Genomic DNA, 26125 nt, shown 5'->3' with positions numbered 1-26125 from the left:
GGCGGAACACGGGCTCCGTGCTGAAGCGGTGCATGCTGGAACTTGTAGTCTCCAGCGCTACCAGACGCTTTGATTTAGTAAATATGCTTAAACGAAATTTGTTTTGTCCACGGGAATACAGGTGACCTTCGTTATTAACAGGTTGCTATTTTTGTATTCTCTTACTTGTTAAAATTTACTGTCACCCCAAAAATCAATATTCGCGGTGCTTTCTGGGGTTATTCGCGGACATGCGCAGAGAGTGAAAATTCTGAGTCAACCAGTGGTGGCTTGTACCGACGCTGGAGGCAGATGATCCGCTATCTTGCTTCGGCTCTCGTACTCTAAATAAGTGTCCTCTTCGCAATCTGTTTAGTGCCGCGTTTTTTGCATTTTTTGTGCTTTTTGTTGGTGATTTCGCTGTTTAAAATGACCCCTGAGCGTAGTGCTGCGGTGCTGCCTAGTGTTCCTAAGCGCAAGAAGGCTGTGATGTGCCTTATGGAGAAAATACGTGTGTTAGATAAGCTTCGTTCAGGCATGAGTTGTAGTGCTGTTGGCCGTGAGTTCAACGTTAATGAGTCAACAATCCGGTACATCAAGAAAAAGGAAAAGGAAATTCGCCGATCTGTACGTGAGGCTGCTCCGGAAAGTGCTAAAGTGACATCTATAGTGCGTGAGGAAGCTATGGAAAAGATGGAAAAGCGGCTCAATTTGTGGATTCATGAGATGACAACCGATAAAAAAGGTGTGGTGGACAGCATTGTTGTGAGGCTGAAAGCCAAAGAAATTTACGGTCACGTTACCCAGGGTCAGAAAAACGTGAAACCCTTCTCGGCTAGCGCTGGCTGGCTTGCACGTTTCAAAAAACGATATGGTGTGAGTAGTGTTAAGCTTGCAGGTGAGGCAAGTTCTGCAGATCAGGAGGCTGCGGAAGAATTTAAAAAATACCTGCTAAGTGTTATACAGGAAAAGGGGTACGTGGAAGAGCAGGTTTTCAACGCTGATGAGACTGGCCTATTTTACAAAGACGTTGGCAAAAGAACCTATATAACGCAAATGGCCTCCAAAGCCCCTGGCTTTAAATCATTCCAGGATTATGCAACCCTGCTTCTGTGCGCCAATGCCAAGGGCGACTTTAAATGCAAACCCCTAATGGTGTACAGAGCTCCAAGTTCACAAGCACTTAAAGGGAAAAGCGTGAATCATATGCCGGTGCATTGGAGGTGGAACAAAAAAGCGTGGATGACTTCTGATTGGTTCCACAGCTGCTTCATACCAGAAGTTGAATACTATCTTCACGGCAGAAACCTTGCCTTCAAGATTTTGTTAATTTTGGATAATGCCCCAGTCCATTGCTGTGAAGAACTCAGAAATGCCCACCCCAACGTAGAAGTTCTTTTCATGCCCCCAAATACTACGTCTCTCATCCAACCCCTGGATCAGGGCATAATAAAAGCCTTCAAGGCGCACTATACTAGGGAGCTTTATAGCAAGGCTTTTGAGGCTCTCAGAGCCAACAAGGAAACTACCATGATGGACTATTGGAAGTCAGTCACTATACGCAACGTTATTGATTATGTTGGCACAGCGTGGGACAACATCAAGCAGGCTACTATCAATAATTGTTGGAAAAATGTTTGGCCGGACTGCGTAGAAAATTTTGAAGGCTTTGAAGGTGTTACAGAAAGTATAAAGAACAGTGTCAAAAACATAATGCATATCGCATGGCAGATAAGTGGAGAAGGCTTTGATGACATGAGAGAAGAAGATGTGGAGGAAATTTTGGCAGAGAAAGCAGTAGAACCCACCAACGAAGACTTGGACGAGATGGCAAAACAAGGCGTTGGAGTCAGTGATGATGAAGATGGTGATGAAAGTCAGCCTAAGAGTCCAGGAATTGTCCCTCTTACAGCAGCCAAAATATCAGAATGGAACTCTGCCTTGGAAAAAATTTTCAGTGACATGGAAGAGTGTGACCCTATGCTTGATCGCAGCCTCAAATTTAAGTGCTTAACCTCCTGTGCATTTGCCCCCTATGCCGAGATGCTTAAAGATTTGAGGCAAAAAGCCAGGCAGACGGGGCTGACCCAATTTTTGGAGCCAGTTTGGGAGGGAAAATTGCCGACTCCATCAACAAGTGGTGAGAGCCAAACCTCTGAGGTTGAACTGACAGATGTCAACCTGCCACCCTCTTCCTCTTCTGCAGAATGAGTTCCACCAACATCTCCCTTGCTTTTTGTGGGGCAAGCCAAGGTCGAGAGGTTTAACCACACCGTGCACTGTGCCATCACGCAGCCTGCAGCTCTATCAACAGTAAGATTTTAGTTAACGTTTTTATAAAACTTTAAACGCTAAATCTTTCATTTTGGGGGGACTTTATTTGCATTACTGCACACTATATAGTATGTGTTTACAGTGCTGTATGCATTTACTGTACATGAGTACTATATGTGTAGTGTGTGTCTGTGTGTGTGTATGACTGAGGGGGAAAGTTAAAGTAGTACAATCTCAGTGTTGTACATTACACAAACATGCTGTCATTGAAATAATTGTTTCATTATCAACACTGCGTATCATTATTTGTAAGAAAGAGATTAAATTCAGTGTCTTTGAACAGAAACACACATAAAGCAAGGTTATGTACTGATCAGTTGACAAAAATGGTACAACCAGAGACCCACAGGAACTCAACCCTGTATTTCTGCTAATTGAGTGTGCACGGTGACCTTACAGATATAAGTACTGCGAACGACAAGGATCAGCTCTATTCTAGAATTCAGACATCATCCACACCAGTCCTTCCTTCAAGTTAATCCATATGGAAATACAACCATATATAATGCTTGTCATTTTGTCAGATTAAAAATTTTTAATTATAATCCAACTCTGGGAGGCAGTAATCAGATGTAAATGAGATATCATCGACTAACATCCTATTTGTTCAGGTTTGGGTTTTTTCAGCTGATAATTGCTCCCTGTTGATACTCTGGACTAGGGTCTGTGTCACCCAGTTTAGTGTTATCTAAATCAAGGAATAGATGAAACATGTCTGTGATTAAAAGGACATTATGGTGCCTTTATGCCAACAAGCTTTTTAAAACAGCCTGATTGCAACATAGTTCACACACCACAAAATTTACTCATTTAAAGTGCATAGTTCAATCATTTTAGTATATTCACAGATGTGTGCAACCATCACCACAGTCAATTTTGGAAGATTTTCATCACCCCAAGAAGGAACCTCTGACCAATTAGCAGTCACTCCCCATTTCTCCCCAGTCCCCAGCTTTAGGCTAATCTTTCTGTCTCTCTATATTTTCTTATTCCAGACATTTCATATAAATGGAATTATACAAGATGTGGTCTTTTGTGACTGTCTTCTTTCACTTAGCACATTTTCAAAGTTCATTCGTCTTAGGTATATACCTGTGGAACTGCTGGACCGCATAGTAACTCTGTGCTTCACCTTTCAAGAAACTGTCAAACTGTTTTCACAAGCAACCATTTTATACCCTCACCAGCAATTTCTGAAGTCTCCAATTTCTCCACACCCTTGCCAACACTCTATCTTTTTGATTATAACCATACTAGTGGGTGTGAAATGGCATTTCATTATAGTTTTGATTTGCACTTCCCTGATGACTAGTGATGTTAAGCATCTATTCATGTCTTTATTGGTCATGGTATATGTTCTTTTGGAAAAATGTCTACTCAAATCCTTTGCCCATTTTTTTTAAAGACTTTTTTGATATGGACCATTTTTAAAGTCTTTATTGAATTTGTTACAATATTGCTTCTGTTTTGTTTCGGTTTTTTGGCGGTGAGGCATGTGGGATCTTAGCTCCCCGAGCAGGGATTGAACCCGTACCCCCTGCATTGGAAGTGCAGAATCTTAGCCACTGGATCACCAAGGAAGTCCCCCTCTGCCCATTTTTAAATTGGGTTGTCTTTCTGTTATTGAGTTCTAAGAGAGAGTTCTTTATATATTATAAACGCAAGTCTCTTATAAAGTATATGATTTGAAAATATTTCCTCCTATTCTGTGGGTGTCTTTTCACTTTCTTGATGGCATCCTTTGAAGCATAAAAATTTTTAATTTTGATGAAGTCCAGTTTATCTAGTTTTAGTCTAATGTCCCTCTTGCTTTGGGGGGTTGTATCTAAGAAGGCTTTGCCTAACCCAAGATCACAAAATTTACTCCTGTGTTCTTCTAAGAGTTTTACAGTTTCAGTTCTTACATTTAGGTCTATGACCCATTTCAGTAAATCTTTCTTATGTGAGAATAACAGAAAAATAGATGTGAAATTAGGACCCAGTATTTGGGACTTCACCATTCTCAGCCTCGTTTTCCTTGGACAGCATAAATAAACCCTACAGTGACAAACTGGGATGTAGCCTTTTGCCCCATCCCTGGGGTCTGAGTCTGGGGAAAAGGATACCCCAGAGTTCTTCAGCAGACTCTCTCCTCCATTACCCTACTTCTCCCACTCTCCTCTTTACAGCTTACTAGCACTCCACACATTGGTTCAAATTTACAAAGTTTCTGACCACTTTATGGGTAACCAGGGAACTATTTTCTGTTGTGTCAAATAGTTTAGTAAAGAGGTCAAAAATTGGTTAGCCGGCCAAATCCAGCATAAAGACATGCATTGTTCGACCTGAAAAGCATTTTACGTGAAGTTAAATTAGTGGCCAGCTGTGATATTATGATTTCGAAGAAATATACATTTGGTCACTCAGATGACCAAAATGTGTTTCTCATATATATTTGGTCTTCATTCACAGTTCCTGGCTCACAGCTCCCAAAACCCCTGGAATTTCCTAAGTGTTGAGAGTGGTAAAGGTGTCGTGTGTTGTATGAATGGCTTTTAGAAGCACCTAAGGATGGGGCTGGTTGCCAGGACAGCTAACCGTGTGATTAGAGGATTGAACTTTCAGTCCCCACATCCCCGCACAGCCCTCCCCTGCCCCACCTCTGGGGAGAGGGGGGAGGGGCGACAAGTTGAATCAGTTCCCAATGGCCAGTGATTTAACGAATCATGCATATGTGATGAAGTCTCCATAAAACCCCAAAAGGACAGGGTTGAGAGCTTCCCAGTTAGTGAACACGTGGAAATTCGGGGAGAGTGGCTCCCTTGGAGGGGGCATGGAAGCTCCACTCACCTTCCTTATACCTTGCCCTGTGCATCTCTTCCATCCGGCTGTTCCTGAGTTATATCCTCATGATAAACCAGTGATCTAGTATGTAAAATGTTTGAGTTCTGTAAGCCACTTTAACAAATTAATTGAACCCAATTTATAGCCAGTTGGTCAGAAGCACAGGTAACAGCCTGGACTTGCAACCAGCCTCTCGAATCAGGGGGTGCAGTGGGAGTCGGTCTTGTAGGATTGAGCCCTTAACCTGTAGAATCTGGTGCTATCTCTGGGTAGTGTCAGAATTGAGCTGAATTGTTGGACACACTGCTGGTGTCCAAGAATTGTTTGTTGGTTTGGGGAACTCCCAATATACCAGCACTTAAAAATTAAGAGATTTCAAATAATCTAATTTCCAATTCCTCTGAAAAACTGGAGAATCTGGCAACACTGGGCACATAATCCCACAAAATATCAATAGAAATAGGCTGGAACTGAGCAAAGCCTTTAGACAAATCTCTCCAGCTGGCCACAGTACAAATCCCAACTCCCTACAAGTTTCCTGGTTCACTATTGCCGTGTTGTCTTGGTAATAATTTATGGGATCCTTCCTGCCAAACTCAGCATCTTTAGCCCCTCATCCACCATAGTCTCTTTCCACTGTCTTGGGTTATCACCTTTTTAGAAGAGATCCTCCTCTGTTCGGTCCTGGATACGTATCTTGGGGGCTTCTGGCTGAACTCTGCATGTATCCTTCAGGGGTGCTAGAAACATTCTGTATCTTGATCAAAGTGCTGCCACTCCGCATTAAGTGTATAAATACATAAAAATTCATCAAGCTATACATTTAAGATTTGTGCACTTTACTGTATGTTACACCTCAATTTAAAAAAAAATTAGAGAGAGAATGGATGGGTAGTCTCCTACCAGACATTGTATGTCTGTCTGCAATGCCTGGAACTGCAGCAGTTATCTTGTGAACAGGGGGTAAGCTACCCAAATCAGACAATCCAATTTACTGAAAATGGCAGAGCAGAAAAAGATTTATGATGTCACAGAATACTAAACCAACCTCGGAGCCTCTCTTCATGTGGACTTACTACTGAAATAATACATGTTTTTCACAAACTATATCAGCTTTCAGCCATTCCAGTGTGTAATCATACAAAAGCTTCTTGATGGTAATATATAGCTCACAAAGTGAAGTTAATGAGACTCAAGTTCACATGTAAGTACAGTTTAATCAGATCTTTGGACAAAAATTTTACCATAAACTAGTGAGTTGAACATAAAAGAAATAGTTAAGCATATATGTTAAGTACTAAAAAAAAACTTAAGTTGGAAAACCTTATTACGAAAGATTAAACTCATTGGCCACTGAAAAAGAAATAACAGTTCTAGTTCACAGAATTAAAAGTAACTCTTTATTGATAAACATATATACCAGAATTAGAAATGTCAGTAGAAAAATAAAATTTAAATAATTTTCTATGGTACAAAGATTAGATCATTTTGACTGTAGCATTTGGTGAAATAATCTAATACAAAAAGCTGAGCTGATTTTAGCCACAACCAGCCTGACAGAGTGCACAAAAAAGAAATGCACGTACACAGAACCTTCTGCATGTGGACAGCTAATGGCACCAGGACTTCACATTCCAGGAAATGGTCTCCTAGGGAAGGTTGGTATGCACTGCAGTTGTAATAAGAACTTAATTCAAACCAGAGCAGCTTTTGGAATCAAAAGCTAACATACAATTTAAAGACTTAGAAAACATAAGGGCTTAAAGATAATTATTTGCATGAACTTTCTCTCACCTAGTTTAGACATATCCTAGGTAATGTTTTGCTGAAAAAAAAAATGAGTTAACAGCACAAAGAGACATCTTTATCTTGGAATATTCATTACTCATTTGTATACGGATTTAAGTTTACGTGAAACGCCTTTACCCTAAAACCTCAATATTAAAGAATCCAGAAATCAGCTTTTTATGGTTGGGGCTGCCTCCTTCCCACTCATAGAAAAAAGGAAAAGTGATGCACAGCTAAGGGAGGGGTGGTTGCACGTGTCTCTAGGAAAGTCAGTAGTTGGCAAAACTTCTCAGAAGCTATATGTGATAAGATAAAATGTTCAACACAAATGCCAATATTTTTTCATCTGGGCAACCACCCCCAACTAATTGTGTATTTGAGATGAGAAATTAAAAAGAAAAATAAACTCTAAGGGGGAATAGACATTCCTTATCATTCAAATAGTTTCTCCCTGAAAATATTTCAAGCCACAAATCTCAAGCTATATAAAGTCTATATACATTTATTCACAGGAGAATGTTCACAGACTGGGATGGATGAAACATTCAATAATTTGAAGATACACTTTATATTTGAAGTTTTTAAAAAGAGTGGATAATCAAACAAGAAACAGATGAAAACAAAGACAACTTTCAAAATGCATTAATTTTTGTGTCTTGGCTCTAAAAGAAAAATAAACCAAATAAATCATGGATCAGTATGTTCAAAAATTAGTATTTAGGGGGAGGAGCCCACTGACCACTGGCCCATGTTCAATTTGTGAAATTCTATCCAAAGGAATGTTTTAGGTGAGAATGCTAAGAGGCATCCTTCAGTAGAGATAATTAAAATAATTTCCTACAACAAATTTCTTCAACTGAAGGGCTACTTTTCCAAATCCAGCTCACTGAACTGAAAAATGGAGTCTTCAACTAAAGACTTAAAAATTTGCTTGAAAGAAAGATTTGAGCATTGGAGAGTAATCTTGTTGGGGAATTTGTAAAGACATTTGCCTACATTCCAACTCCTGTAATTTTCCACCTAGTCTATGTGTATATAACACTATAATTTTGATAAGTGGTCTAATGGACGATTAGTTAAAAGAAAATGTCCAGTTACTTTTTGTGATCCTTTGTAACTTTTCTCTTTGACTATCCCTGGTAAATTGGTACTCCTGGCTGTTTTTATTCAGAAGCCAGAGTGCATATTGCTTCAAATCAAATAGAACTGCACACGACCTCATGGGCAGTTAGCCTTACACTCACAATGAAAACCTTCCTTTAAAAATGTCAGATTTAATTACCAGAAACTATTTTGAAAACAGATAACATCGATTGTATTTCATACAGAACAGTTTAGGTGGTAAGGATAAAGTTAGATAATTTTTGCAATCCTTTTTCTTTTGAAGGTTACAGTTTTCAGGCCTTTAAATGAAAAAGTAAGTTAGGCATTAGAAGAAAAATTAAAATAGCTAAAATTGGGTTTTAAAAAACTCTGATATTTAATTCTCTTTAAGGATATAAATTCTCTTGAAGGAAAATGTAAAGGGCACAGTGGAAGGCATATCTGAAAATTAAACTTTAGGCACTTTCTGGGAGTGATACCCAATACTGTAAAAGTGAGCTGAAGACCCACCACTAGGTAACCACATTAGGACTAGGAAATCCATAACCACTAACTCTAGTTTAAGCTGCACTTATACAATTTTTCAAGAGCCATGAGTAAACCAAAGTCACTAAGAAAAACAGTAACAGAACGTTTAAAGTATCTTTTTGTGCGTGTGCCTCAATGTTCAAAGAGTGTCCTAAACAAACTGGGTGAAAATTTTCAACTCCCAACTATTTAATAGGGTATGTTTCCAATTAAACTAAATAAAAGCAATAGAATAAAAGTTATAGGAAGAGGTAGTACAGGAGCTTTGGGGGAAAAAGTCTCAATTATCTAGCTTATTTTGATAAAATGTACAAAAAAACAAATTCACGTCTCTTAAAATATATTAAATAATCAGAGGTCAAGATAGTTATCCATAAAAATGTCACATCATTCAGTAGTTAGCTCCTTTTTCTTTAAACAGTGGAATCGAAGCCACTACTTGAGTTATAGATTTTTTTGTGTGCAACAAATTTCACCAAATTTGTTCACAACACTATATTCAACCAAAACCTACTTGGCACTTACTGTCATGAAGATGTAGCAAGAGATGAGTCTGCCAAATTTTAATCAAGATTAGATCAAGTTAGATTTTAGTACAGTATACTCTGCTCAGAAATAAACTCATATGATCCATAGTTTCTCTGAAATATGCAACGTTGCATTTTCTCACAGAACATTATAAATTTCAGTGTGAAGGATGCCAACCTTCATCAGAAAGAAAGAAAAGAAACTTGATTTGTTTTCGTTGAGAACAATGAGTCCAAAGAGATCTTTAATTCCTGGAGCTTCAAATTGAAGAAAGGACTGAAATGTTCTTCATATACCTTTTCATCCAAGTTGCTTCCCGTTTGAAGAACTAAGAAAACACATTCCATACTGTATTCTTTTTGAGGAGTCTATTAAACTTAGGTTCGCCATCATAGCACAAGGGTATGTGCTATAGAGTAGCTAAAATCCGTAAAAAGGAGACCACCACTACACAAAACGTCTGTCCAGTGCCCAAGGTGAGGGCTTCAAATGGAATCATTTCCTTTCCTGCTGCTCGGTACACTCCAGCAATTGCTGCACCTGTTCAAAAATTCAAGAATGTTTAAAAAAAAAAAGGTTAATATAATCAGGAAAATATAGCACTTAAAATTCTACCAGTAGAATGTTCTAAATTTTTTACATAAAATTTAGACATTACAGAAATGTTTTGTCTATTCTTTTTGCTGACTACTCTAGGTTTTAAGTATTCCTTATATGGTTTGCAAATCACTGACAAGTGATTTTAGGTGTTGAAAAGTGAATCCTTTAAACTGAGAGTCTCCTAGATTTATTGAATAAAATCACCTGGAAGTCATAGCCGAAATCACAAAGACGGCAATTTCCACGTAACCTGATTACAAACTCAAAAACATCTCTTATTCCGCATGCATTTAACAGGTACCTAACAAATTCTTGGCAATAAATGACAAAGAATCTTCCCTGTGGGACTGAGCAAGAAATATTTCAGGAGCAGCCACAGGGAAACCCCACTCTACTTTGTACTATACTCAGAGTTCCCCTCAAGAAATGGATGGAGAAAGGGGTGGGAAAAGGAAAAGAGGGGGACCCTAAGCCTATCAAGTTGCTATTCATTCAAAGGGCGAGAGGTGAGGGATACTTGGGGAGTCCTTTCTGTTACCCACATCATTAATCGTTTTTATTATGTTAGTCACTGTAACTTCCTAGAAATTGAGTAAACAAAACAAAACAAACATCTCTCTCTACCCAGGTACCCTGAATTGCTCACAGGGACTCAGCGTTGTACAAAGAAAGTCAAGATTTCAATAGTTTGAAAATAACAGATCCAAACATCTCAGATGACCGCCCAACTGCCCCCCGCCCCACCTCAAAATGCTCCAAACGGAATTCTCCTTGATCACAGAAGCTAGCTGGAGACACAAGACAGAAACACAAACATGAAGTAGATTCTGAGTAATGCAAGATGAAATATAGTGTTTCAATCAAGTGTCTACATCTTTTACAAATGTGATGTGATGGTATATTGACATATTTTAAGGAGAAGAAAGAACAATACTAATCAATACCTGTGTTGGTTGCCAGGAACATTTGTGACTTTGAAATGCCCACCGCCAGAGGCAATGCACAAACACTGTGCTACTAACATCTGAAAGGCACATGTTCCATTGGGCCCCTTTGTAATTTGTCTCCAAAAAAAGTGGGTTGATTCGGAAGAAGCTTAAAGAAGTTGAACTGGGTCCCAAAGTGGGATTTGGATGATTAAGGGAAGACAGGAAAAAGCAAACCAGAAGGAGCAGCAAATGGGAAGGGAATAGATTGTATGCACTAGAGTCGAAGAAGGACATGAACACGACATTTACTGCACAATTACTATGTGGTAGATATTCTGGTTAAGTATTTTATATTCACATTTTTTCACTTAGTCATCACACAGCATCCCTATTTTACTGATGAGAAATCTGAAACAGGTCCTGGGGAACAGTAATCCAGCAAGGAAACTGGAGCAGAGGGTCTCTAAAGATAGCAGTAGGTGATATAGTTAAAAATATTTTTTAAGGCCAGTTATGGAAACTCCTTAATGCAAACAGGAGAAAACTGGCCTCCTCCCCCGTGTTATCACAAAGGTTTCATCATCTATGGAACACAGAGAAACTAGGCCACCTTGTCCCCCCAAAAAATCCCTCAAGTCAGAGAGGGAGATTTCTGCTTGAAGCTCAAGGTTTAAATTCACAGTGAAAAAAATTTATGTTTACATGTATACCTAGAAAAAAGTCTGAAAGCATACACCAAAATGCAAACTGTGGATACCACTTAGGAATGCAGTAATGGAGGATTTTTAGTTTTGCTTTCTTATAATTTTTAATTTATACAGAATATACATGTTATTTATATTTCATTATGAGCTTAAAAATGATTTAAACTTACTCTCATCCCTTTGACATGAGCAAAAGCCACACCTCCCCTCAAAAAAACACCAGACAGGTAAAAATAACTTATAATTATGAATGTTACTCCAATTCTTATTCAGAAAGTCCTGAGAGGAAAAAACAACCAGGTACTTTTCTAAATAATAATTCTTGTCGTTAGAATTATTCTTCCATCCTTAAAATAACTACACCTGGATGAGTGGAAGTAATTTGTCAACCAGCTTGCAAGGTCACAAATCAGTGAAGTGACAGCTGAAGAGAAAGGAGGAGTAGCTTCCAAAAAGACAAATATCTTCTTTTGCTAGTGACCTATTTCACAAGATCTGTCTCACAAAGCTTAACATGGCTTCCCTGAAGCCAGCGAGACAAAATCTGACTCAGTAAGTCAAAGATGTTAGCCAAATAAGGGGGGGACTGGGCTGAGAAAAAAAACAATACATAAAAAAAACAGGATCTGTGGTTAAAGATCACTCTTTCTTCTTCATCTCACTGAGACATGTTTCTAAAGCGGTTCCTAAAATTAACTAACTAGTCAAATGAAACATTTTGACTGTATTTTAATGTCTAACATACTTGTCAAGATTCCAGCAGTAATTGGTCCCACGATGCCCATCAACAGGATGCTTACAGACATGAACCTACCATATTTGTGATGTCTGAGGGTGAAGAGGGCCAGTAATCCAGCAGGGACATGAAAGAAGAGAGAGGACACCAGTGCCCACAGGAACACACCATACCACATCTCTACAAGGGAAAGCAAAGAAAGGTCGTACATCACCGCCTTTCCCAGTGCAGTCCTTACAAAGGGGTAGCCACTATGCCCAGTTATTTCATTTTTAAAACCATTCAGTTGCAATGAAGGTTCATCAGTCAAATATCCAAACATTGATGGTTTTGGAGGGATAAGTAAACTATGGCCACCACCTGTTTGTATACATAAACTCTTACTGGAACACAGCCATGCCCATTCATTTAAGTCTTGTCTATGGCTGTTTTCAAGCTACAAGAGCAGGGCTAAAACAGTGACAGAGACCATATGACCTGCAAAGCCTGAAATATTTACAATCTGGCCCTTTACAGAAAAGGTTGGCCAACCCCTGACAAGCTACCTGTACTCCCAAACACTGAAGAAAAGGTTCACTCAGATTTGAAAATTCACTTAAATGATTTCCCTCCCATCAGGACAGATGTAAGTACCACTGACAGGGTGCTATGCAGTCAATGCCTGATGACCATCCCTGCCTTCTTGATTATTCAGTCATCTCAAAAGGAAAAGCTCTATATACAATTACATTCATTCAACAATCATTTTCAAGACAATGCAGTAAATATCAACCCATCATCTCCTATTAGGGTATCAAAGCTCTTTAAGACATGAAATAAATACCAGAATATGTAAATGTTTCGCTTAAGGCCAAATGGCAAGTGAGAGGGCAGGTTAGAAGAGGAGCTGGTTCTGTCCCTCTTAGGATGACAGTAACTCAGGAAACATTAAAATATTTGTCCAACAACTATGTATACAAAACTATGCATGAGATATCTTGGAAAATACAAAAAAAGGAGGAGATACCATCCTGCCCTTATGACTTTACGATTTAGCAAATGGCAGACATAACATTTTCCCCCAGTGGGCCCAGGCATGGCTTCAGAATTCTCAAGAGAGCTCTTTACCCATATATGGATATAATGAAGGTGTCACACTAGATGAAATCTGTTGTCCATCCCTGCACTTGAGGCAGGTAAGTAACAGGCAATTTTAAAGATCAGTCAACAGCTCAACTGGGGTTTCTGCACCACAGCACTACTGACGTCTGAACCATTTAACTCTTTGTTGTGGGAGGCTGTCGACTGCAGGATGTGGAGCAACACCCCTGGCCTCTACCCTCTGGATGCTGGTAGCACGCTCTCCCGTTGTGACAACCACAATATCCTGACATTGTCACACGACCCCTGTGGGCATAATTACCCTGGTTAAAAACTGCTGACCTGACTGAAGCAAAGAGCTTATAAGAGTAACAGTAGTTAAGGACGCAAAGATAGATGGGGTCACATTACGGTGGGCTTTGAAGGCCAAACTAAGGACTTCAACATGTAAGCCCTAGAAGGTACCATCAAAGGTTTTTTGAGCAGTAAAGGGTTGTCAGCACAGTATTTCACAGGTGGCACCTTACACTCCCAGTAGGAACACAAACTAGAAAGCCATCTCTGGAGGGTAAATTGGAAGTGTGTATCCAAAATAGTCAACTGTGCATACCCTTTGCCACAGTGATTTTACTTCCAGGAATACACAAGGGCAAGGACAAGGTCACGAGGTTCCTGACAGCACTGTCTGTACTGGCAAAAACTAGACACCAACTGCATGTCTGTCGATGGAGGACTTGTGAAACATGTTATGGTGCATCCGCATAATGAAACGTTACACAATCAATAAAAATAGGAGCAGCTCTTTAAATACTGATGGGGTAAGATGCCCAAGCCACATTGGGAAGTAAAAAAACGTAAGTTTCAGAATAGTATGTAGAATAAGATCCTGTTTTTGTGAAAACAAAAAACAAAAGAAACAAATGTGTGTAAATGCTTCTGTCTACTCAGAAAAATCTGGACATATGTTTATTTAATAAATATTGACAACATGCACAGGCACTGTTTTAAGTGTTTGACAAATATTAACTCGTGTAATTCTCAAAGTAGCTCTATAAAGCACATATTAATATCTCTGAGGAAACAGAAGCAGAGGGAGGTGAGGAAACTTGCTGGAGTCCACACTGCAGCATGAGGCAGAGCCCAGGTTGACCCACGCTGGAAGCAACGCCCTCACCCTCTGTGCCACCTCTTACTGTATATTAAGATATAGAAAATTGTTATTTCTGGAGAATAGGATGGGCTGGGGGAGGGTTTATGACCATTCACTTTTTACTTTGATAAAACAAACAAAGCGGGGGCTTCCCTGGTGGCGCAGTGGTTAAGAATCCGCCTGCCAATGCAGGGGACACGGGTTCGAGCCCTGGTCCGGGAAGATCCCACATCCTGCGGAGCAACTAAGCCTGTGCGCCACAACTACTGAGCCTGTGCTCTAGAGCCCACGAGCCACAACTACTGAGCCTGTGTGCCACAACTACTGAAGCCCACGTGCCTAGAGCCCGTGCTCAACAAGAGAAGCCAACACAATGAGAGAGAAGCCTGCACACCGCAATGAAGAGTAGCCCCTGCTCGCTGCAACTAGAAAAAGCCTGCGCACAGCAACAAAGATCCAATGTGGCCAAAAATAAATAATAAAATTAAATTAAATTAAATTTAAAAAAAAAAGCTTGGGAATTCTCTGGTGGCGCAGTGAATAAGACTCCACGTTCCCAATGCAGGGGGCGCACGTTCAATCCCTGGTCAGGGAACTAAGATCCCACATGCCGTGGGGCGCAGCCAAAAAACGGGGGGGGGGGGGGGAAGAGTGACCAGTGAGGAGCATCAGTGGGCTGGGGGAGAGGGGAGAGGGGAGAGTGGCAAAGGGGAGGGCCAGGGGCTTTTCTTGAAGCTGCGTCTGAGTTGTAAGCACACTGTTGTGTGTGGTTTTTCCCAAATCAATTTATTTTTACTCTTGTTGGGAGGAGGGGAGGAGGGGTTAGGGAGCCAGGGGTGATTAGAGGTGGGGCCAAATCCCCACCAGGCACCCTCCACACTCTCACTGATGGCTGCACTAATTCTCTGCACATATTAAGTCAAAGTTTCAATTAATACCATATTCTACATACACCTAGATTAGGATGTCTCGCTCTTGGTTGCTGTTGTTGTTTTTAATTAATTTTTTTTTTTTTTGACTGCATTGGGTCTTCGTTGCTGCGCACGGGCTTTCTCTAGTTGTGGCGAGCAGGGGCTACTCTTTGTTGCGGTGCGCGGGCTTCTCATTGCGGTGGCTTCTCTTGTTGCAGAGCACGGGCTCTAGGCATGTGGGCTTCAGTAGTTGTGGCTTGTGGGCTCTAGAGAGCAGGCTCAGTAGTTGTGGCGCATGGGCTTAGCTGCTCCGCGGCATGTGGGATCTTCCCGGACCAGGGCTCGAACCCGTGTCCCCTGCATTGGCAGGCGGATTCTCAACCATTGTGCCACCAGGGAAGTCCTTTTTTTTTTTTTTTTTTTTTTTTTTAATATTTATTTATTTGGCTACTCCAGGTCTTAGTTGCAGCATGTGGGATCTTCGTTGCGGCGTGCGGGATCTTTAGTTGTGGCATGCAAACTCTTAGTTGCAGTATGTGGGATCTAGTTCCCTGACCAGGGATCGAACCCAGGTCCCCTGCATTGGGAGTGCAGAGTCTTAACTGCTAGACCACCAGGGAAGTCCCTCACTCTTGTTTTGGATGGAAGGCTCTCAATAAAAGCATCAGGGACACCTCATCTAGGGCTCAGTGCTTATTAAAAATAACAAACGACTGAGGGTGTTTTGGTACTTCCGTTCTGGTGACAAATTATCAGGTAGCTACAAAAGGTTTCAAACCACTGGTATGAGTTTTCTTTTTCTTTCTGCTGAACAAGATACATCTTCAGAATAGTTTTATAATACTGTCGAAACTTGTCTATTCTGTTTGATGGTGTTTAGCAAATTGTTAAACCAAGTCTAAATCATGTAATATGGAGTATAAAGTGATTAAACAGTAATGTCCCAAGCTTAAAACTTATATATAAAATAAAAAAACGAATATATGTATAATATGTAAAATAATATATGTATACTAACTACTGCTCTTCCTCCACCAAAAGAATCACACACACATACACACACACACAAACACAAACACACACATAAACAAAAAAACCCTTTCCAGTCAATAGTGTCTATCAGAAATTGTGGGCAGGATTCTCAATCCTCAGGGTTTGGGTCCCCATCGTCTTCAGGAACAAACCTGTACGGTTAGTCCCCTACACACGAACCTTGAAGTTGAGAACTTTCAAAGATGCGAACATGCGTTCCATCAACATCAGGCGTGAGTGAAACTGCAGCTTGCCCTCCATCTCCTGTTGCTGGCGATCCTTCAGCTCTACCATCTCCCACCTCCTCTCCCTCCTCCAGTCAGTAACTCTTCTTGCCTGTTCCCTCGATGCCAGCCCCTGTATGCCAGCTGTTGTACTGTACTACTGTACTTTTCAAGGTACTGTACTGTAAGATTAAAAATGTTGTCTCTATTTTTTGTGTTTATGTATTATTTGTATGAAACCTATTACAGTACAGTACTACATAGCCGATTGTGTTAGTTGGGTACCTAGGCTAACTTTGTTGGACTTAACGAACAAATTAGACTTACGAACGTGCTCTCGGAACGGAACTCACACGTAGGGGACTTACTCTACCAGATACCACTGCAGCCTACTTTCCAGCCTCGGGCACCAGCCCTTCTGGCTTCCACAGCCCAGGAGACTTGCCCTCTCTTCTTGGCAGCAGCTCCAGAGGCTGCAGAGTCTGGTGTTCAGGTACTGCCGCTCCCTGATAAATCCCTCCTGCCTGGGCCGCTGCTGTTGCACCCTGGCCTCCCCCACCCAAGGCCCCCTTGTGTACCACCCACTGCCAGCTCATCCCCAAGCCACAGGACAGCGTCATGCAGTTCCCTGCTAAAGCAGTAACCCCGTCTTCAATCCCACAGTCCTTCCCAGCTCCTCCCCAAATCACTTAAGAGACTCTGAACTCCATTACACCACCCAGTGTGCACAGAACTCTATAAGGACACCAGGAATGCCACTACCCAGGGGTGGACAAACGGGATACAAACCTGCCTCCAAGACCCCAGAGCAGCTGCCGTCTTGGCTGCTGTCTGCCACCAAAGACATGAGACCACTCCTGGGCCTAGCTGTCACGGGGCTTCTGCTGGAGTGCCCCAAATTTGAGAGACAAGCACTGCTTTCCGCAGCAACTCAAGGCACTGCTGGAGCTTGGCTTCTTACTGGCTGCCACAGAACCATCGGGGCAGTGAACTGGCAGGTGAGGCCTTGATCTGCCAGAGACACACTAAGTTGGTAACTTCAATAAAAGTGGGTCTGGACACTATGGACTGAATTCATGTGCGGCAGCCCTAATCCGACAGGACTGTGGCCTTATAAGAGGAAGAGAGATCTCTCTCTCTGTCTCTTGTTCTCTTTCTCTCCCCATCATGTGAGGACATATCAAGAAGGTGACCCAAGAGGGCCCTCACCACAACCTGACCATGCCGGCACCCTCATCTTGGACTTCCAGTCTCCAGAACTGTGAGAAAATATACTTCTGTTGCTTAAGCCACTCAGTGTGTGGTATTTTGTTCTAGCAGCCCTAGCAGACATCACTCACCTGTTCCCACTTCTCTGGAGCACAGCACCTGCCCAAGGAGGCCTGCTGGGCTATCAACTCATATCTCGATTTTCCTGAAAGCTGAAAGGAATCTGTTTGCAAACAAGATCTGGCACAGCAGGTCCGCTCCTCCCTGAGTCTCTGAGAAGGAGAAGCACCATGCACCTTCCTATAACCCTGAGTTACATCCATCAGCTAGCTCAGTGCCTACATATTTTATATCGCATCACTTAAGTCATTCTAAGTAGGAAAAAAAGGCTGTATTACATTAGATGAGTAGTACAATTTATAAAACACTTTTCAGATGGATGGGATTATTACAGGACTGTAACAGCTAAGGCAAACCTCAATCAATAAAACATTTTTTAAAAACTAAGTGATTTCCCTTTAATCTACTGCGCCTTAATTTGCCATCTATTTAATAGCTATTTATTGATTATCATATAGTACTTTTCATTCCCCTGGGTCAACACACGGTCAAAAATCTTTGTCTACATATCTTACAGTATTTCCTTGTTCACTGTTTCAAATAAAGTGCATTATCTTCAGCTTTGTTTACTCTGGCAGCTAAAGTCACATCATTTCCCCATGTTGAAGAATAAATCAGGTTATTAATCTGAAATAAAAGATTATAAGGAGAGGGACTTCCCTGGTGGAGCAGTGGTTAAGAATCTGCCCGCCAATGCAGGGGACACGGGTTCGAGCCCTGGTCTGGGAAGATCACACATGCCACGGAGCAACAAAGCCCGTGTGCCACAACTACTGAGCCCACATGCCACAACTACTGAGCCCGCGCACCTAGAGCACACAAGAGAAGCCACCGCGATGAGAAGCCCACGCACCGCAATGAAAAAAAAAAAGCAGCCCCCCCTCGCCGCAACTAGAGAAAGCCCGCACGTAGCAACGAAGACCCAACACAGACAAAAGTAAATAAATAAATAAATTTTAAAAAAGAGAAACTGCCATCGAAGTGGTTTCATAAAAAAAAAAAAAAGGGGCTTCCCTGGTGGCGCAGTGGTTGAGAGTCTGCCTGCTAATGCAGGGCACACGGGTTCGAGCCCTGGTCTGGGAAGATCCCACATGCCGCGGAGCAGCTGGGCCCGTGAGCCACAACTACTGAGCCTGCGCGTCTGGAGCCTGTGCCCCGCAACGGGAGGGGCCGCGATAGTGAGAGGCCCGTGCACCGCGATGAAGAGCGGTCCCCGCACCGCGATGAAGAGTGGCCCCCACTTGCCGCAACTAGAGAAAGCCCTCGCACGAACCGAAGACCCAACACAGCCAAGAGTAAATAAATAAATAAATTTAAAAAAAGGGAAACTGCCATCGAAGTGGTTTCATAAAAAAAAAAAAAAAGATTATAAGGGGAAATCAGACTAAGCACTGGTGACAGAAGAGGCCCCAAAGATGCCCACATCCTCAACCCCAGAGCCTATGAAAATGCGACCTTACATAACAAAAGGGAGTGTGCAGGTGTGATTAGATTAAGCATCTTGGGATGGTGGGGGTTAGCCTGGATTTTATAGGTGGGCCTAATGTAATCAAGGGTTCTTGTAAGAGCGTCAGAGTCAGAGAGATTTGAAGATGCTATGCTGCTGGCTTTAAAGATAGAGGAAGGAGCCATAGGCCAAAGGATGCAGGTGACCTCTAGAAGCTGGAAAAGACAAGAAAACAAATTCTCCCTAGAGCCTTCAGAAGGAAGGCAGCTCTGCTGACCCACTTTGGACTTCTGGCCTCCAGGACCGTAGGATGACAAGCCACTAAATTTGTCCTAAGTTGTTTCAGTAGCAATAGCAAACTAACACAAGCACTGGGAGTTCATTCATTCAGCAAATATAATACTTACTGAGCCCATTCCATATGCCGGGCACGTCAGTGAACAACAAAAACAAAAATTTTAAAAAGACACAGATCCCTGCCCACAGGGTGTTTGTATCTTTAAGAATATTTTTCAGACAGATATTTGAGTTAAAGAGAAAAGCCACACAGATTTCAGAATCCTCTAGGTGAGTCCTGTGTTAACAAAAGGGGTTTGTAACGGCTGGCTCCCCAGCCCTCTAGCCTCCACAGCTGAGTCACCTCATTTCCAAGCAAGGCCTCCAGACCAGCCTGGCCCCAATCAGCAGAAATGGAAATGGGAATTGTGAGGCTTGGCACCCAGCCATCCTTTCAGCTGGCCCCACTCTGCCTTATGTTCCAGGTCAAACAACTGTATGAGCACAGCCAGTGCCTCTGATGCCAGGGTTCTAAGTAAACCGCCTCGGTCCTGGGAACTGCAGTCCTACTCAGTTCTGCAACTCGATGCCGGACTGACTAGATGCTAACTGCCCATCAGCCTGCATCTGTCCACACTGCCCACTGTGAGAGCCCTCTCTTACCCAACCCCACCTACCTGCCAGGGGACCCATCTGTTCCCCTGTGAAATACTAACATATATATACTGGTCTCTACTCCTGATTCCTGACACAGAGCTCCTAAAACCCTTGTAGATAATGGTGCTAGGAAAATCTTTTGTTCTAATACTTAGTCTTTGACCCTGGTTCCTGATGCAGAGCTCCTAAATTCCTTGGAATTTCCAGGAGTGTCTTTTGTTCTCATGAGGCAACTCTTGGTAGGCTCCTGGATGGTCAACAGAAAGACCAAGCCATGATCATAAGCTTGCAACTTTCAGCACCACCCTCCATGCTCTGGAGAGGGGACAGAGGCTAGAAGGGAGTTAATAATCGGTCATACCTAGGTGATGAAGCCTCCATAAAAATTCCAAAGGTACAGAGTTCAGAGAGCTTCTGGGTTGGTGAAAACATCTGTGTGCTGGGAGGGTGGCCCACCCCAGCTCCAAAGGGACAGAAGCGCCTGTGCTCGGGGACCCTTCCAGACTTCACCCTATGTACCTCTCTATCTGGTGTTCATTTCCAACCTTTAATATCCTTGGTAATATACCAGTAACCTAATAAGTAAACTGTTTTCCTGAATTCTATGAGCTGCTCTAGCAAAATAATTGAACGAGAAGGAGGACATGGGAACCTCAGCTGGTCAGAAGCACATGGGACAACCTGGACTTTTGACTGGCATCTGAAGTTGGGGATTGGGGCAGTCTTGTGGAACTGAGCCTTTAACCTGTGGGATTGGATGCTGACTCCAGGTAGCCAGTGTCAGAACTGAATTGAATTGTAGGACACCCAACTGGTGTCCCAGAATTGCCTGATGCATGGAAAAACCACACATCTGGCGCCAGAAGTGTTTGAGTGTAGCAGCGGTGTGAGAGTAAAGGAAAACAGCGAGTTTTTCCTAGACACTCTTCCTCTCCTAACAGTGACGACTTGCCCCCCAGGACTACCAGCAGTGGGCTGCCACCTCTCTCCTGAGGCCACTGCCTAACTGCCCACTCATCCCTTGTTTCTGTGTGCCCCTCTGGCCTGCCTCAATCCCAGTGGTCTCTTGGGCCTAGCCTGGCTAGATCTTATCTGTCCTGATCTGGCCTTCCATCTATTCTCCACACAAAGCCAGAAAGTCAGTGCTAATGGGAACAAGGTTTCTTGTTGGGGTGATGAAAGTATTCTAAAGTTGCTTTTTGTGATGGTTGCAAACTCTGCAAAAAATCATTAAATTGTATACTTTTAAAAAAAAAAAAAAGTGGGCTTCCCTGGTGGCGCAGCGGTTGGGAGTCTGCCTGCCAATACAGAGGACACGGGTTCGAGCCCTGGTCTGGGAAGATCCCACATGCCACGGAGCAACTAAGCCCGTGAGCCACAACTACTGAGCCTGCGCGTCTGGAGCCTGTGCTCCGCAACGGGAGAGGCCGCGACAGTGAGAGGCCTGCGCACTGCGATGAAGAGTGGCCCCCGCTTGCCGCAACTAGAGAAAGCCCGCGCACAGAAACGAAGACCCAACACAGCCAAAAATAAATAAATAAATTAATTAATTTAAAAAAAAAAAAAAAAAAAAGTAAGTCAGATCATCCTTCCTCTGCTCAAAACCCTCTAATATGGCTTTCTGGGATCTGACCTCACTTCCTCTCCCTGCCTTGCCCACCCTGTTCCACCCACTGCACTGGCCTCCTTCATGTTGCTTAACAAGCTCCGGTCCCAGGGCCTCTGAACCTGCTGCCCCTCGCCCACAAGGCTCTTCTCCCAACGGCTGCGGGGCTTGTTCCTCATTCCCTTCAGATTTCTTCTCCAATGGCACCATCATAGAGGGCCTCCTTGTGACCTTAAGTAAAACAGCATTCCACTTGACACACAACACCTGCCACTTACTATCCCCCTACCCTGTCTTACACTCACCACCATCTGTTCCTTTCCATACTTTTAAAAAAAAATTTTTATTGGAGTATAGTTGCTTCACAATGTTATGTTGGTCTTTTCCATACTTTTAAATTTTGTTTTCTCTCTCCCCTTTAGAATGAAAGTTCTTTTGTTTTGTTTACTAACACACCTTTACTTGGTGCCTAGAAAACAACAGACACACAATAGACACTGAGTAAATATTTGTTGACTGAATGAGTAAATGACTGATCCAAGTGTGACCTATTCTTGATTCCAACAACAGCACAACCAAAACATTAGTGAGTTTTAGTTTATCAGAAGATACACTGACACTGAAGGTATAATGAAATTCACACCTTCAGAAAGTGAATGTTATTCCTGATACAGGAAAAAAAAAAATCTGCCTTTCATAGCACTCAGATTTGTTAAAAATGTCACCACCAACAACAAAAGAAATCTGAACAACTTGCAATAAGGAGGGTTAGGCAGGAACCTAAATAGCTAAAATGCAAATGCAGGTTTAAAAAAAATCAATTCAAAGCTTCCTAACAGTGATAAACCGCAGACTATTTCAGAGCAATGATTTTGCCATATCGAGTTGGCATAAAATGCAAGGAACCTTTTCTGTGGGGCCAAAATAGAAACAATTCCAGAATCAGGGCAGTGAACGACATTCACTGTCAGCAGGCTTTGGTGCCTCCAAAGGGATTACAGTTCATGCACTTACTGTCCATTCCAGCTAAAGAAGAGATATAGCAGGGAGGCTGTGTGTTTACCCATCACATTCTGATCAGCTTGCGGTCAAGGGCTTTATCTCATGCATGTTTATACCCCCAGCCCAGAGCCTGCACTTGACCAACGTATACCTGCTAAATGAATGATCCCTGGTGATCACCACCCCCAAGTCATATATTCAAAGAAGTTCCCATAAACTCAAATACATAGTGCAGTTTAATATTTCAGAACAATTGCTGAAAGCAAAACAATTCACTTAGCTACAGATTCTCTACTATGACATGTTAAAACTATTGTTCCAAATCCACTTATCTCAATCTTTTCTTAGAGAGAGAAAAGGCAACTAAAAGCGAGACAGATTGAACAGAATATTCAGTTTCAAAGTATCACCTCACATGATTTATTACAAAAGGATTATGGTACCCTTACAGTGGACAGATCTGATAAACACCATCTTCACCAAATGATTAAACCGAGTGTTATCAATAAAGGTACAAACTGACACTAAATGTCTCCTGATGAGGTGCCCTGGGAAGTGGACAACATCACCTGTGTAGGCAGCATTCTGAACAAAAATATTTAATCTGAATCTAATCACGAAGAAAAAATTGAGATAATTTAGATTATGGAATATTCTATGAAACAATTAGCCTGGACTTCAAAAATGTCTGTCTCAAGAAACTGAAACAAGGATGGAGGAACTGTTCTAGATTCAACAAGACTAAAGAGACATGACAACTAAATGCAATGTGGGACCCTTGATTAGATCCTGGAATTTAAAAAAAAACAAAGGAGGGACTTCTCTGGTGGTCCAGTGGGTAAGACTCCATGCTCCTAATGCAGAGGGCCCAGGTTTGATCCCTGGTCAGGGAACTAGATCCCACATGCATGCTGCAACTAAGAGTTTGTATGCCGCAACTAAGAAGTCCCACATACTGCAATGAAGATCCGGCGCAACCAAAATTTAAAAATAAATTAAAAAAAAAAAGGAAAAAAGCTAAAAATGGCATTATTTGAACAATTGGGAAAATTGGGAAAATCTAAATAAGGCCAATATATTAGATAATATTCTATCAATGTTAAATTTCTTGGGTGTGATGTGTTTTTTTTGTTGTGGCAGAAAATGTCTTCATTCTAAATGATACGTGCTGAAATATTAGGCGTCAAGCGTTGTCACTTCTGTAACTTCCTTTCAAAAGGCTCGCAGAAAGTAAAAATGTTATGTGTATGCATATATATATTTAGAGAGGAAGTGAAAGAATCAAAATGTTAATAATGAATCTAAGTAAAGGGCATATAGATATTGGTTATACTATCATTTCAATTTTTCAGTAGGTTTGAAAAATTTCCAAATAAAGAGTTGTGGGAAAAGTAAGGAAACAATGAAAGCAGACCGATCCAGCTCAGTACTGCCTCCAGACTGCATGAACACTTCATTTTTTGGACGGTGTCTCCAGAATGCCATATATTTCTGTTGTCACTGTCAAATGTGATCTTAGTACCTTTTGATACCTTTTGCCAGATTATCGTTTTAGGCATGATTTCAAGCTAACATCTGCATCTGCCCCAACACGGTTATCTTATTAACTATTTCACAAACCTGTCCGGGAAAATACTAGGAAGGTAATACACATCAAGTCCCTGGTGTCCGCTGAATGGCGCCTGGCAGTCGCTGCCCAGCGAAAGAGAAATCACAGGTGCCTTGTTTACAACTGCAGTCAGTAATCCAACCCTCCTTCCTTTGCAGGTCTCAGGCCGGTTCTCGCATTGTTTACTGAGTCAAGGTATCTGCCAGCTATGCGGGAGAGCCCAACCTCACCCTTCAATCACCCCTAACTCAGCCTTCTTGCCTTTAAAGGGCCAACACACAACCGTGCTCTCCCGTCAAAGGCTTTATTTTCGGCCTTCCCAAGTAATTTCTCCTCCTCTCAGTTTTCTGAACACGATAGCTTTCTATCTCGATTTCTAATTTTTAAAAACCCTGCTCCCAGGCCCAGCAGAATCTCCAGTGGGTGTAAGAATCAAAAAGAAGCTGCATCAAAGACCTCGAACGCATGAGTGGGAGGTTCGGCAACAGGTCTCAGAAAGTGATTCCTAGAAAGAGAAGCTGGTGGAGGGGGTGGATTTGAACTTGGGTGGTAGCGATCGCCAGACCTCCTCCCCTCGTAAAGGGGTTGGGCTACACTAGAAACAAAGGGTGTGTGAGTTCTGACTGACGGCCCTCAGCCCGGCCGGGACCATGCGCTGTCCGAGCTGGGAAAGCCGAGAGGCCGGCGCGGACGAAAGGGGCTGGGCGGGGATGACCGCCTCCAGTGCCCCATACAAGGAGGGACGGCCGCCTACAGGGCTCTGCCGAGTTCATGTCTGAACCTGGGGCGTCTGGAAACTCCTAAGAGCAAGATCAGTTCGGGCGGTGACTGAGCTCCCTTCACTGACGGGTCCCCAGCGCGGGCTCGGGGTGGCCTGGCCCGAGGGGCCGGCAAGGAAGCGACGGGGGGAGGGGTTAAGGCCCCCAGCTCTCGGCCGAGGGAGAGGGAACCTTCTTCCAAGAGGAAAACAGCCCCCAGCGGGCGGGACGGCGGGGTGCCAATCTGCTCGCCGGGAAACGGGCGCCGCCGCGCAGCCGGGCGGCCGCGGCGTGGCACGCAGTGCGCAGGCGCGGGGTGGGGCCGGTACCTGGGAAGGAGCAGAGAGAAGTGGAGTTAGGGCACAAGGTCCCGTTGCCCACGCGCGGCACGAGCTTCAGGCTGAGGATCTGCTGCAGGAGCCCGGCCGACCCCCCGCTGTCGCCGCTCCCCTCGTGCTCCATCCCGCCGCCATTCACCGCAGAGAGGTGGGGGAGAGCGCCTAAGGTGCTGCCGTGGCTCGCTCTCACTCACGGCCCACTCTGCTCTCCGCACCTCCGTCGCCTCAGCGTCACCTTCGGCCGAAACCCTCTTCCTCCCACCCCAACGGCACTGCCAAGTGATGGCTCCTCCCTCCAATCATAGGGCGCCTCAGATGGCAGGGGCGGGGCGAGAGTTGTTCCCGCCCCTGACGTTGCGTACGGCTCTCCGAGACCCAGCACCTATGGGCTACGCCCCCTACTGGGGAAGTCTCTCCTGCTACAGTGGGGCGTGCTCTGCTCTGCCCTCCTCTGCAGCGCCACCTATAGGAAAGTAAAGGAATTTAGGTACAGATAGGGAGGGAGGGAGAGATAGACGGGTGGGTGAGTGGGTGGGTGGGTAGATAGGTAGACAGACAGCGGTAGGTATGCAAGTAGACAGGTAGGTAGGTAGGTAGGTAGTAGGTAGGAAGATAAATAAACACGTACATACATATGCATCTGGTAATGAGAA

General features: G+C 43.0%; 2 protein-coding genes and 1 long non-coding RNA gene across 4 annotated transcripts; 2 read left to right on the top strand and 1 right to left on the bottom strand.

Moving 5' to 3' along the window:
- The first annotated feature begins 28 nt into the window (after positions 1 to 28).
- On the top strand, positions 29 to 12056 carry LOC309616122 (tigger transposable element-derived protein 1). Its single transcript, XM_082366344.1, has 2 exons — positions 29 to 2292; positions 10313 to 12056. The coding sequence occupies exon 1, from the start codon at positions 409 to 411 to the stop codon at positions 2188 to 2190; it is 1782 nt and encodes a 593-aa protein (XP_082222470.1). The 5' UTR covers positions 29 to 408; the 3' UTR covers positions 2191 to 2292; positions 10313 to 12056.
- On the bottom strand, positions 6523 to 25767 carry TMEM170A (transmembrane protein 170A). 2 transcript variants are annotated; one of them, XM_082366432.1, is made up of 3 exons: positions 25464 to 25767; positions 12063 to 12233; positions 6523 to 9624 (listed from the first exon to the last, which is right to left on the bottom strand). In XM_082366432.1, exons 1-3 carry the CDS (start codon positions 25594 to 25596, stop codon positions 9494 to 9496), a joined length of 435 nt encoding a protein of 144 aa, XP_082222558.1. In that variant the 5' UTR covers positions 25597 to 25767; the 3' UTR covers positions 6523 to 9493. The 2 variants fall into 2 exon arrangements, with proteins under 2 accessions (XP_082222558.1, XP_082222559.1); XM_082366433.1 differs by having other exon boundaries at positions 12132 to 12233; positions 25464 to 25763.
- On the top strand, positions 12242 to 21420 carry LOC309616184. Its single transcript, XR_014237343.1, has 2 exons — positions 12242 to 18760; positions 19120 to 21420. It is a non-coding gene; the product is annotated as an uncharacterized lncRNA (long non-coding RNA).
- Positions 25768 to 26125: the final 358 nt, after the last annotated feature.

Source organism: Balaenoptera borealis (assembly GCF_965194805.1).
Source record: "Balaenoptera borealis genome assembly, chromosome: 19".
Taxonomy (NCBI): domain Eukaryota; kingdom Metazoa; phylum Chordata; class Mammalia; order Artiodactyla; family Balaenopteridae; genus Balaenoptera; species Balaenoptera borealis.
The sequence above is the reverse complement of the archived record's forward strand: the minus strand, read 5'-3'. Positions and strand labels throughout refer to the sequence as shown.